General features: G+C 44.1%; 1 protein-coding gene across 2 annotated transcripts in view; it reads right to left on the bottom strand.

Moving 5' to 3' along the window:
* The window catches only part of PDZRN4 (PDZ domain containing ring finger 4), a 242,687-nt gene extending 234,300 nt beyond the window's left edge, over positions 1-8,387 (bottom strand). The window contains exons 1-3 of one of the 2 annotated variants that reach the window (XM_069851791.1): positions 7,834-8,387; positions 5,588-5,674; positions 1,705-1,809 (exon numbers count right to left, since the gene is read on the bottom strand). In XM_069851791.1, coding sequence (XP_069707892.1) covers positions 1,705-1,809; positions 5,588-5,674; positions 7,834-8,337 — 696 coding nt within the window. In that variant the 5' untranslated portion in view covers positions 8,338-8,387. Of the gene's footprint in view, positions 1-1,704; positions 1,810-5,587; positions 5,675-7,833 lie in introns of those variants that run through there. The other variant, XM_069851773.1, reaches the window with a different exon arrangement.
* Between the last annotated feature and the right edge of the window lie 5,562 nt (positions 8,388-13,949).

Here is a 13,949-nt window from a genome sequence, read left to right as displayed (position 1 = left end):
TCTTTTTATTTTAGTCTCACAGATTTTGAAACACAGAAAAATTTAGTACAATATTTGGCCTAACCCTGAATATTTTTAAATGCCTTCCTGAATACAAAAATTACATACAAAGCTGTTGTATATTAATATGGTGTATATTAGTACGCATCATTCAAAGCTGAATAAATGCTTATGCTAGATTGGATCTATTGTTTCCTGTAGAATTTAAATGTGTATATTCTCAGTAGCAATTTAGATATCTATATGTTTTTATGCAGCCAGAATTTTTCAACAAATAAAAATCAATTAAGATGGCATTTTGAGAAATAATCTCATGTTTAGTAAGTGCTGGTTTGTGACCTTATACTTCTTTCCTCCAAAACCACTCCATTTTGTCTTAAAAGTCAAGGCACTATAGAAGAACAGTAAAACAAGTCAGGAAGTGTTGTGCAAATGCATAAAACCATATAGCTGGTCAATCTGTAGAAAACACAACATGGTAAGTGAAACGGTAATGTCAGAAGAAAACAGATTTTTTTCAGCATAGGGCTGCTGGTTTTGTATATCTTGGGGAGATAAGAGTTATGCTGCAAGTTTAGTTCTTCTCAGCCAACTTAATTTCTACTAGAGATGCATGTATCTGCCAGCTAACAGCAGTAGCTTTATTTTTTCCAAGAAAATATATTAATTTAGTTTCACACACAGCTCTAGCCTCCCAACATTAAGAGCAATGCTAGCATTCAAACACTCTTAGCTTATGTTTCCAGTTCTTAACAGTGATGCAAAAAGCCAGCAGCAGCAGCAGCACTCTGTATTTGTCTTCCAATCCACTTGTTTTGTGTCTTTGTTCAAAATCCCATCCAATTGGCAAGCTCACATCATGCTTCTAAGCCTCCCCTAAACCCAAGGCTGGCGTGATGTATCCTAAACAAACCCAGTAGCTGCTGGTACGTGCTGTCATTCAGAGAGTTGTATTAGAGCTGTGATGTGAAATGCCGTTTTGACAGCACCCTAAGGAGTCTATTTCAGTGACTGTTTGAAACTGTTCCTTTGAGACTTCTTAGAGAGCTAATTACAGTTACATGTGCAGGCTAGGCAGTAACCTATTCTTCAGACTAAATTATTGATTTTTTTTTAAATTGTAATTATTCTGTGGGAAAAAACTGCAAACAGAGGAATAAACTTTAAAATATCCATGCTAGCATACTACATGACTGGAAGAGAGCTATATTGGTCCTGGTGAGAACAACAGATGATCTGTGCATATGATCATATAGCTGAAAGTACTTTCTCTAATTGCCTATGGAATTTCACAGCTTACCCGCAGAGCTTCCCTCCAGTACCCCCAGGTCACAACAGTAACATCCCCTAGACAGGGCAAAATCAATTTCACCAAATCTGTGAATTTCCATAGTGTCATCTGCCTTCCTTCTCAAGTTAATGAAAAGAAATACAAAATGCCTCTCTTGTTTGCTATTTCAGTGCCTTCTACCTTTGCCTCTCTTAAATGAGGTTAATCCCAAAACCAATACATTTTTAGTTGTTGGAAAAATCCATCATGTGTCTCCATATACGAGAAATGTTCGAGCAGTTCAGGGTACAAGAATCATGTTTAGACATTGCAGAAGAGGAAAATTACAACATACTTAATGTAAAAACCATCAAATCCTTGATTAATCTGATAATATAACATTCTAATCCACTGGTGTGCTTTTTTTTTCTTACCTCAATAATCTTGTCATGAATTTGCAGGCCTTCTGCTTTGTCTGCAGGTCCATTTTCCAAAATCTTTGACACATAAATTCCCTCAGCAGATTCCTCCTGATTGTTCTGTACCAGGTGACAGGGAAATTGCAAAAAGCCCCACGTTAGTACAAGAAATGAGATGGCAGCAAAATCAGCAGCAATGAAAAATGCAAATCCACCTGAAATAAGCAGCTCACTTTTCTAGCTAAGAATTAAGCTCCTCAGGATTTTCTATTTTAAACAGGCTTAACACAAACTAGTCATTAATCTAAAGGACAGAATTAATGAACTATTCCAGCATTTTTTATAAGATTATCCACTTACTTCTGGTTATTTTAGCATAAACGAGACACAGGGTGCAATGGTAATCAGACACAAACTTCACAGCAGAAAGTGACTAGTAGATAAAAGTACAGAGGAAGATACTCATACAAATGGACGTACAAGTGCTTCTCTCAGGAGGGAAAGGGCTCTCGCAAGTACCGCTGCTTGCAAACATTTTTGTGCATTTGAAAATACAGCTCCAAGGAACAAAGTGACACTAGTTAGCTGGCGTGTAACAGTGATCGGATTTGGCTGGAATTGGTTAACCTCATAAATCCTATTCACATGGGAGATTGAGAACTTGCTCAACTGTGAAATCCATACAGATCAGCTGTGGACACTTCCAGTTGATCTCTACATGTTGCTCAGTGCAACCCACATGAAGGTCAAATTTAGAGCAGTTATCGACTGCAGCTGCAACAATACACCTGGTGTTGCACATGTTAAAATTACTTCATTTCATTGCATGATAGTTTAAAATAGTTTTTTTAAAAGTAAAGTGTAAAATCATTATTAATAAGGGAATAATGCCAAGCAGACACTTCCTACTTAAAATATTTTTAAGTATTCATATAAATAACAACTTCAATGCCAATAAATGAAGGAATTTTTTCCCAGATGATTTATGCTTTGGATAGCAGTTTATATAATGTTTATTTTTCTTTTGTGACTCCTGAATCCCTTACCAACAATATGATTAATATGTGTACAGGTTTCTATGTCCTATACAGTCATGGGATAATGTTTTATAATATTTTCTATTAAGAAAATTATAAACCCATAATAAAAAATGAAGTCATTGTAAAAAACACCTTACAGTATCTAGCAACTGGCCTGTGGATACTCAGTCCAAGTAGGTTTGAAGTTAACAAATACTTGTTCAACACAATGCTAGTGTGACTATGATTTCATAAACTCCTTACCATTTTCCTTTGCCACGCAGACTCATAGGTGGAAGGTAAGAAACAAAAGGGAAACTTAACAGTTTCAGCAATATTTTGAATTTATGAGTGAACAGACCTCCACTGAGTTCCCATGCAGGCAGGGAGGAAATAAACTGACACAAGAAGCTTAGTAGATATTAATGAAAATGCAGGTGGGACACAGTTTTGTTTCTTCCTTAAAAAAAAATAAAAGGCTGGGCTACAGTACCTTCACCCACATAAAACTATATTGTGTTCTAAGAGTAACATATGACCTGGTAAGAAAATGATATTTCGGTCTGGCTTGTCACCATCGGCAGCACATGCTGGTATCCGCTAGCCCTGACATGACAACGCAGCACTCGGCACAGCGGGCTCTGGCACCTTGTCACACAGCACAAAGGTTGCGTGGCAGAGGCTGTAGTGGAGCTATGGAGATGACTGGTTTACCCAACCTTTATCTGAGTTTGTGGTGACTGCAGGAGCCCCGAGCCATGCTTGCAGTCCCCCGGTGTCCTTTTGCGGCTGGGGGGTACCAGTCCTCCCAGCCAGCCAGAGCTGAGGCCCAGGACAAAAGTGGGGATCAAAGCAGCCCTGCTCCATTAGATTAATGAATCACCTCTGAGAAACACACACTTATGTGAAATGAGTCATTTCCGACATAATAAAAGACAAGTTTGTGGGGAGTTGCTCCTTCCCTTCTCCTCCTCTTTCCAGGTAGAAGGGGAATGCTGGGGAAGCCTATTGTGGACTTTAACGAAACACAGCAAATGGAAAGTATGTACGTTCCCCAAGTCACCAAGAGGCATCTGCCTTCCAATGGAAAAAAAGCTGTATTGTACTTATAAAACACCAATAATGTGTGGTGAAGAAACACATTCCCATGTAGGTGACTAATATAATGACACCACTGTTCTGCTTTTCTGCTGCAAGAGCCAATACTTCACCCAAAGGCATTTTTCCTCCGAACAACCTGAACATCCAGATGACCTTCATGAACTCTTTCTGTCTTGTTACCAAACAATTCCTCTTCATGTTTCAGTTTGTGAGCAAAGCTTTTTATTTTCATTATTTGAGTCAACCCAATCCTTTTATCCTGTTATGTCCTTCGGCTCCAGGTATGTTAAGCAGGACCTTACGCCAATGCCTGGGAACTGCCAATCAAGCATCTATGGTGCTCACATTTGTCACAATGAGAACAAAACAAAACACATTAAACATCAAAGACTCAACCCCCTGAGAACCAGCTCTGCCAACTTCTCCATTTCTAACTATCATGTGTTAATGGTAGACCATGACCATTTCCTTCTCTCTGATCAGTTCCCCACAAATACTGCTATGAACCTTCATATATATATAAAAATATATATATAACTTAACCCTTAAACTTCCAGACCAGTCATTCAAAAACCCTTACAGTTTGTAATCTAAAAAACTTTTCCAGTATGCACTGTCAGCACATAAGTGCTTCAGAGCAACTCAGCTGACGTCCCAAGAAAGCTGAGCACTGTGCTCCCTTTTCCGTGCAGTTTTCCTACAGCTGTAAATAACAGAAGTCATGCTGCAATCCTAACTAAAGATGGTCTGGACTTTGTTACAGATATAATGAAAGTGTGTATATTTTACCTTATAGCCACCCATTGTCCCATCCTTCCACTAGATAATATAAGAAACTCTTGCTTTGGATTTGCAATGTCAATATTTAATAATTGCTGATCTTTGTATTTACCCACAAGGAACAGTAATTCTGAAACGCAGACAGACTCTTTGGCACCACTAAGCACAGCTTTGGAGCAGAAGACTGATAAATGAATACACAGGGTCCCATTCCCCTCCTCAATAATAGTAGGAGGTTACAGTTCTCTCGCTCAACAAAAAACTGATCAGTGCATAATTATCACCCAGCCTTTTTAATCAACTATTAATTTTCCAGTTTAACAGGTTTCTTTACCCTTCATATGTAATGACATTCCCAATTAATGCTTTTGGAAGGATGAAGGAAAAAAAAAGCAGATTCTTAGATTCTTATGCATATTCAGGGTGGTGGTGATCCTTATGCATATTCTATGGTTTCCAATGAACTTTCTAACCCTAAACTGATGAAATTAGTTCAATTTAAGATGTAAGATCGATGAAACTCTTGCTTCGGTTCACAGAGAAAGAAAAATTGAGAGCAGCCGTGTGAGAGCAGGATATGTGCTTAAAGTAGCTGAGCTACAGAATTTTTCATCTGGCCTTTAAACACAAAAAAAAGCACGTTATTTCCAAAAAATTCCAAAGGCTTAATCCTGTAACAATGGCTCTTACAAGCAATCCCAGAGATTTCCATTGAACAGTTTGCATGAATACGTATTATTCACAGGAGAACCGAGTGCCAATCAGCCTGAAGTCTTAAAGCAAAAACAATGGGAACACCTTTCCTGAAAAATAAGAATAATTGAATTCTTACAAGATTGTCTTCCAAGCAATGACTCCAATGACACCTGATAATGTACAGGTCTTCCACCTGTGGAGTTGATTCCATACGTACTGTCATGAAAAGCAACTGATTACTAACACTGTATACAGTAACAGAAAGCATGGTCAAAATAACCTACAGTTACTTGTCTCATTACCTGATTGGGTCGTCCTCCTATAATATTGAATCCCAAAGTATCATTTTCTCGGTGTAGCATGATTGTTAATGGTTTGGGTTCTCCTCCCTAAGAAAAAAAGAGGTAAAATATTAATAAGGACCACAGTCTCAAAAAGATCTTAAGTGAAGACACTAACGTCCAAAAGATTTTTAGATGGAGAATACATAAGATAAGGTTTAAGAGAAAAATCAGTGTGAAAATATAACAAAATATTTTGCATTGGAAAAAAAATCAACCAGGAAAAGTACGTGTCACTGAAAAGTAAAAGGTAACACCTCATTATCTTCAGTGCTGAGCAGAAAAAAGTGGAGGCTTTTGGTGGGAGGAATACTCATCACCACTGAAAAAAGTTAGATCTCCAGAAGCCTCACAAAATATATATCCCTATGTGTGTCAATGTTTCAGATATTAAACATAGAGGTTAAAACATACAACATAATAATTTTCAGACCCCAAATGCATATCAGTACACATTTCATAGCAACTTTCAGGTAAAGTACACACAGAAAATGAAAAGCAACTCTTCATTCCACCTTTCACTTCACACCCAACAAGAAAAAATTCAAAGCCACCTCTATAAAAAAAAAAAGTAGGTTTTTCTAAACAAGGTTTAAAACATATAGCAAACATTCAAAAACAGCGTTGGAGTCAAAAGTTAAAAATGAGGAAAGAAACCTTCTCCTTTAGTGGAACAGGTAAATAATTTTCTAACAAAAATATGAGCAAAAAATATTTGGAGCTATAGCAGAACAAGTTATCTTCTTTTACCGTGTTCGCACACAATAATAATTACTTTTCAGGAGCCATACTCCCTCCCAAAATATTGTAGCCATCCAGCACCGGTAGGTGTTCGTGTTTGCCAGTCTCTATAAAACTGGTTGATTAATATAAATTTGACACCTAAATAAGGTATAACTTTCTAAACGTTCAAAATATAACACTTAACACTGAAGCCCATATTTTATTAACTGTGACAGTGAAATGTTTTATTGCCGCATAATGCATTGGATTCTAGAGAAGTACGTTTTTACTTTACTGGGAGTTTTTCTTCCAAATGGCTGTTTTATGCATTACTCCGGTCTCATCTGTAAAAAAGAGGTTTCTGAGCGGCAGTACATACAGCAACACCTACTGGCAGCTCTCAGAAACGGCAGATGCTCCGCGGCTGCCCAGGAGGAGTGATGCCCCCACGCTTACACCCAATACCTCCTGCCAACTCATCACTGAAGATCCAAATCTCCCTCCTCCCTTTACAGCCCCAGCTTTTCTCGCACACCCCACACTCCGTAAAAGTCACTGCTGCCTTTTTATGGCCTTACCGCATCTGCCACGAGATGAAGGAGATGCACCAGCAGACCTCTCAAAGCCAGCAACCCAAACCTCTTGGTTTAAGTCATCAAAGGAAAATTTTAAATAAGTTAAAAAGATTAAATGTTCAAGTCTCCAAACACAAAGTTTCTCAGTGCCGTCAAGAACCATGTTTCTAGGCAGGCAGGTGTCCTGCGAACGGCATCCCCTTTCCAATCTCCTGTACCGCAGTCAGACACCCAGCACACTGTGATGCTTCCAGAGCGACTCTGGCTGTTGAGACCCCTTCCACTTGGGATTTTGCTTCCCAAGGGTACACGAAGATTCGGCTAAAAAGAAAAACTCTTTGCCTTAAAACACTTCTCACCACGGCTGCAACCACCAGCGCAGAGCCCGCACGGGGATCTTCCAGACAGAAGCTACAGCTTGAAAAAAAACCCCAAACTACTCCTTCACAGGGAGTTAAACCACCTCACCAGTGCTCTCGGATGGGTTATTTCACCTAAAGGCAGCGAGTCCCTCTCTGAGCGATGTCATCGGACCTAAGAAGCGACACAAGCGCCTCACCGGTCTCCGCTACCGCCAGCGCCAACTCCTGCTCCGTTCTACCGAACGAGAGAGACTTGGCCGTCCTTTCACCACCGTTTCAAAACTTTCCAGTGATTTTACGCTCCATTTTTTTTTTTTTAAGACAACATTTCGGCTGCTCCCATCAGCCAAGACCTGGGCTCAGGGCGCCGACGCAGGCGGGAGGCTCGAGGCGGACCCTGCGCCCGCAGGAACCGGGACCCGCTCGGGGCTCCCGGGAGCCAAACCGCGTCCCTCCCGTCCGCTCCCCACCCTCTCCCCGCCGGGGGCTCTCGGGCTCGGTCCGGGTCCCGGGGAGCGGAGCCGGGCAGCGCGTCCCTCACCTTCGCCTCGCCGGGCCGAGCGCCCGCCGGGCGGCTCCCGCGGCGCCCGAGCTTCGCCTGGCAGCGCCGCGCCGTCCGCCGCCCCTCGCCCCGCAGCGCCGACAGCTCCGCCAGCAGCGACCTCTCCTCCGCCGCGCCGCTGCCGTCGGGCCGCCCGCCGCGGGGCTCCGGGCAGCGCCGCTCGGCGGGGCCGTAGCGACAGGCGGCCAGGTGCGCGGGCAGCTCCCGCAGCCGCACGGTGCGGCCGCAGCCCCGCGGGCTGTAGTCGCACTTGACCTCCAGCTTCTGGACGAGGCTGCGGAGCGGCAGGACGGGGCGCAGCTCGGCGGCCGCCAGCGAGCGGCAGCGCAGGGGGCAGCGGCGGCGCCGCGCCGCCCAGGGCAGCAGGCAGCCGGCGCAGAAGACGTGCCCGCACGGGGTGCTCAGCGGCTCCTCCAGCACCCGCCCGCACAGCTTGCACCGCAGCTCCGCCGCCACCGGCGCCGCGAACCGCGACGGGTCGAAGCCCATGGCTCGGCCGGGCTCCGCGCCGCCCCGGCGGGCGCTGGGACCGCTGCCGGCGGCGAGGGGCGGGCGGAGCCGCGGGGCCGCCCGCCGCCCTCCCGCACCCGCCGCCTCTCCCGGCGCGCCCGCCCCGCGCCCGGCCCCGGCGCCACCTCCGCCCCCCGCGGCTCCCCGGGCCGGGCGGCCGCCGCGATGGGGGGCGGGGGCGGCCGCGGGGCTCGGAGGGAAACGGGCTCCTGCGCGTCCGTGCGCGTAAATAGCGCGGGCGCGTGAGCCTGCCTGCTCCTTTCTCTCTGAAGGGCTCGCTCTCCGGCTCTCCCGGGTTGGGATCCGGCCGGGCACAGGGATCCAGAGTCCCCGCACTGATGCTTTGCTGTCACACCGGAAAATAGACAGTCGCGATAAGAGAATTTCTTGTTAAGGTTTCTTAAACGACGACGTGTGTTTAAACAACGCTTTTGTTTTACGAAAAGCTAAAACACGGCAAAATCTGGAGGCGCGTGGTTAGGATCGATAACCAGCCGAGGCTCTAGCCCTTCATTGCTGCGCAGCCCACAACACGCGCTGAAACATGAAACCCCTAACACATTCCCCGCATAACTTTACTATTGAAAACGCGGGGCCAGATTGCTGTCCCCCAGCCCCGCGGAAAACGTCCCAGAGGAGGACGGGATGGAGCCCTCTGGGGTGTCCCTTCAGTGGGCTCCTTCGTGTGTGGGTCAGGCACCATCCCTCTCGGGAAGGACAGCAGGCTTGGCTTGTCCAGGCTCAGATCACAGGACGTTTTCTGGACTGAGGACACCTGAGGCACAGTCGGGGTGTGTCCTCACCGCTTCTGCAATTCTCACCTGAGATTCTGAATCCCAGGAGCATCCCTCTGAGAAAGTCATTAGGACTCTTGAGACCCGCTAATGATCGGTTCTTTTCCATAACTAAAAAGACAACGTGGGGGCAATGCAACAGAGACAAATACCCACCCCTTTTTCCCAAAATGAGAAGGCAAACCTTGCACGTACCCTCCTCTAGAACCTTACCTGGGACTACAGGTGTCAGTTACGTCTACCTGTAATTTGCTTAACAAGTTTTTCTCAGCGATTTTTAACAATAGCTATTAGCAATGCCTCCCAGAACACTTACAGATCCAAATATTACTGGGAAGCACCAGCAGCCTACCATTTCTCATTTGCCACCCAGAAACCCACAGTGTTGGTTGGATTACCATGACTGTAAAGTAAATAAATAAACTGCACCATCAAATAGTCTCTCAGCTTGGAGAAAATGCTCTGTAATACTTTATATAATATTTCACTGCAGATCAAAATCAAATCAAACACCCTCTGTAACTATTTATGTTATTCATACTGATTATTTTATCATCTAGTATTTCCATTTATTTTAAATGCTTTGCTTATAGGATCAGAATCAATATCATTCTGAATGCTATAGAAAATGATTAAAAAGCAGTATTCTCCTCATCTGTCTTTGCATTCAACTTATTCACTTGCAGTCACTATTTGTTTAATACCATCTCTCCTGCCCAAATGTCCCAATGGATTTTCTTGGCCTCCTTGTATGTGGCTCAGAATCTGAGGTCTGAACACAGACAGTAACATCTACACCCATAAATTAAACTGGGCAAAGAACAGGCCCAAAGACGGGAACATGATCCGTTAAACTATTGACTCTTAATCCATGGGCGTGACATTTGGAATGGTTTTGGCCAAGGGCTGCAAGCAGCCTCCCAGACCACAATCGGGCATGGCACAAGGGTTACAAGGGCCAATCCTAGGAGGTGGTTTTGGGTGGTCACCATGAAGCAAGGCGACAGCTTAGGAGTGAGGATGTGAGTCCTTCTGGGATTGCTGGCATATTTTAGTCACCGGTACAAATGCAGCCAAAGGGATGATATAGCCAGGTCTGAACATCAGAGTCTTTGGATTTCTTTTAAACTAGGTGATTAATTAAGTGAAGGTTTAGCAACCCCATGGTAGGCATTCCTTCTAGCCCATGTTGGGCATTGGTAAAACGTCAGTGCACTGGCAAAAGTGTTCCAAGCGGCTGTGCCATTTCTCTGTTCCTCTGGAGTAAGAAACTATGTTTCTTTGCCAAGATGATGGCACAGGTGACACCACAGGCAACTGGGTTTATATCAAAAGTAATCTTCCAGTGCAGGAACCTGTAATACAAACAAATCCCTCTATGTTAGAGAGTGTTTTGATACCCTAGAGCTTAGTGATGGTAATGATAGGGTTGAGTGCTTATGGGTAAAAAATGAGCAGAACGCCTAACAAGACAGATATTTTGGTGGGAGCCTGCTATAGACCATCCAGCCAAGAAGAAGAGGCTGATGAGATATTCTACACGCAGCTGGGAGAAGTCTCGCAATCGCTAGCCCATGTCCTTGTGTGGAACTTCAACTTGCCAAATGTCTGCTGGAAGTGTAATAGAGCAGAGAGGAAAACAGTCTAGGAGGTTCCTGGAGTGCATGGAAGACAACTTCCTGACACAACTGGTGAGTGAGCCAGCTAGGGAAGGTGCCCCACTGGGCCTGCTGTTTGTGAACAGAGAAGGCTTTGTGGGAGGTGTGATGGTTGGAGGATGGCTGGGACATGGCAATCATGAAATGATAGAATTCTCAGTTCTAGAAGTAAGGAAGGGTTTCAGTAGAAAGGCCACCTGGGACTTCTGGAGGGCAGACTTTGGACTTTTCAGGAGGCTGGTTGATGAAGTTCCATGGGAGACAGTCCTTAAGGCCAAAGAGGCCCAAGAGGGCTGGGTACTCTTTAAGAAGGAAATGCTGGCGGCGCAGGAGCAGGCCATCCCTGTGTGCTGGAATATGGGCTGTCGGGGAAGAAAACCATCCTGGCTGATTTTGGACCTGGCTCTTTCATTTCCTGAATGGCCTTAAGCAAGTCCTAGAACTACTTTTCACTTTTTGCTTCACTTCGCTTCGCTTCCCTTCACTTCACTTCCTGCTAATGCTATGCAGCAGAATTCACAGTTCTCCAGTTGAAGTCCCTGCACAATGCCTGTTGCTAACAAACCCACTGCATTAAGGCACCAGTCCTTAGGGCAGTCAAAAGAGAATTCCACACTTTCCAACCTAAGAGGTGGGCAAAAGCACCTCCCAGTATATGCTCGTGAAGCCCTACTTGGAAAGTGTTCTCTGAGGTCATCCCTTGGCGCTTGTCTGTAGACCAGGCTTTGCAGAGGGAGGAGGAAAAGGAGCAGTGAGATTGTGCATGATCTAAGAGTCAAGCTGCTCAGTGCTAGAAAAGCTGTTAAGCCTTTTGGGAAATTAACTGTTGGAAACTAAGGATGCCATCAACTTTGGATACCTCCAGCAGCTGAACAGTTGCATTTTACGTAGTACATTCTTACTTGAAGTCCTGTGCTACAAAGTCTATCAGTAGATATAAGTACTGAAAGGTGGCTTTTCCACATCATCTTAAAAGGATATTTTAACAGTAATCCACTGTGAAAGAGGAAAGTACTGTTATCCCTGTTTTAGAGGAGACACATAAACTTCTTTAGGTTCTGCATCAAAATACCTCAAACAAAACTAGAAGTGTATGTCAGAGCAGGGAGTTGGGATCGCTGTCCTCTTTCTCTTTAAAAGACTATTGACAAGGCAAGGTCTTCTACTAAACTGAAAGCCCAGGTCTGTATCAGGTTCAATAAACCTGAAGTTACCAAGAAGTTTCCAAGTGTATGTATGAAGTATGCAAGGAGTTTCTGATGGTCAGGAAAGCCGATTGTGAAAGCAGGCAGTAGCTCAACAGGGAGAGTAAAAGAAAAGCTGAGAGCCATGTTCTGACCCCAGGCACAGAGGGAGAAGGGAGATGTAAGTGTCTGGACTGTGGGATTGTATGGAGATATGCATTTCTTTAAATCTCTAATTGCAAACTGCATTAGGAAAGACATCAGAAGACTACACACTAGACTCATAGGAAAAAAATAGGTCAATACACTTGTTCTAGGTTTGAGATAGTGCTTTTTCTTAATTCCTTTCCCCTCCCTTTTTTTCTCTCATTCAATGTTAAGCAAAGCTACTTTTTAGCATGATGGAGGAGCAAGATGTGGGACCCAGGTTGAAAGAACACAGGTCTGCCAATGTGTTAACCTGTCACACTGGTCAGGTCTATACCGCATTCCCACAGCCAGCTGTGTCGGCTGCCTGGAAACAAGGTCACTTCAGACAGTGCTGGCTGCCACACCCCTGCCCCTGCTCCATGCTGCCCGTGCTGCTTTTCACACCACAGTCACAACCGTGGGTCCAGTTGCAGCCTGAGCCGAACACACTCACAGCAAGAATAGATGTAAATGAACATGAGAGTCTTGCCTTGGGTGTTTCTATCTCATTTCCCTCTCCCGTCCCCCAGATGTTGCAACCCCCAGATGTCCCAGTTTGTAAATTTGTCCTTGCAGAGCCAATCCACAGTGCACTCACCTGATGCAGACACCTTCTCTCAGCACAGAGCAGCTCCCTAAGGTTATGCAGATACCAAAAGCTTTCTATCTATTTTAGCATCCATTAGCTCGAGGAAAACAAAAGTGTTAGAGGATGATTTTTCACATTATGAAACCTCAGCATCTGCTGTCACTGAGCAGAGCCATTCGCTGTTGCCAAGCTCATATGAAACGAAAGAGCCCAAACTGGTTCGGAAAGGGATCATCTCATTGCTGGTGGCAGTTCCTCCAAGAGTAGGGTTAAGTCCTCTTGCCCTTGCTGTACTTGATCAACTAGCAAACACACAGTGCCAGTTCCTAGGACTTCTTTTTCAGGTAGTAAAATTACTTAAAAATCAAAGATGTCGCCTTGCCCAACATCAGTAAAATCAGGTACATCACAAACTGAGATAGAAGTAAAACCTCAGTTTCTAACCTCAGCAGATCTCAGTGAAGGCTTTGATATATCTGCTCAGATTAGTCAAAACGCTTCAGGGTATTACCACCCCTCTGTCTTTTGCACATCTCTTGGCAGTGTTCCATTGCACAGTGCTCAGAAAATTACTTCTACCTGTACATGTCATAGTATTAGGTGGTATATCAACCAGTAAGTGAGAGAAGTAGACCACATTAAAAAGCGTGTATGAAAAGCTCAGAGCGAAATATGACAAAATAGAAAGAAAAAATGTGGGAAATTTGTGACAGGATATTCAGAACTCTTCTGTAAATCCATGAATTTAAGCCTTTGAAATTAAATTTAAGTATCATTGCCACTAGAATATGGCTGACCTTAGCCTAAGCCTGGTGATCACCTGAGAAATGTGAGCAGAGCATTCTGATTGCGCTTTTTAACATGACAAAGACTGGAAAAAGCTGTTAGTAAGTAAAAAAAACCCCAAAAATGAAATAAATAATTTGAAAATGGTAGCTAAAATATAATTGCAATCAGTGCATGGGAATGCAGGAATTCATGCACAGTTCAGTGTTATTAGCCTCTTACTAGATACAGTACAAAGAACCAGATTGGAAACGTGGAAGCAATAGTCACAAAAGGGAAATGAAAATTTGATATGTCAGTGTTGTTATGGGCCTTAAGATGATTGTGTAAAAATACCCTTCTGCCTTTTCCATGTCATCTATTTGTTTGTTACATTTGCTGTCTTTTATGT

This window comes from Phaenicophaeus curvirostris, chromosome 1 (genome assembly GCF_032191515.1).
Source record: "Phaenicophaeus curvirostris isolate KB17595 chromosome 1, BPBGC_Pcur_1.0, whole genome shotgun sequence".
In the NCBI taxonomy this organism is placed as follows: Eukaryota; Metazoa; Chordata; class Aves; order Cuculiformes; family Cuculidae; genus Phaenicophaeus; species Phaenicophaeus curvirostris.
This window is presented reverse-complemented; position numbering and strand designations above follow the sequence as displayed.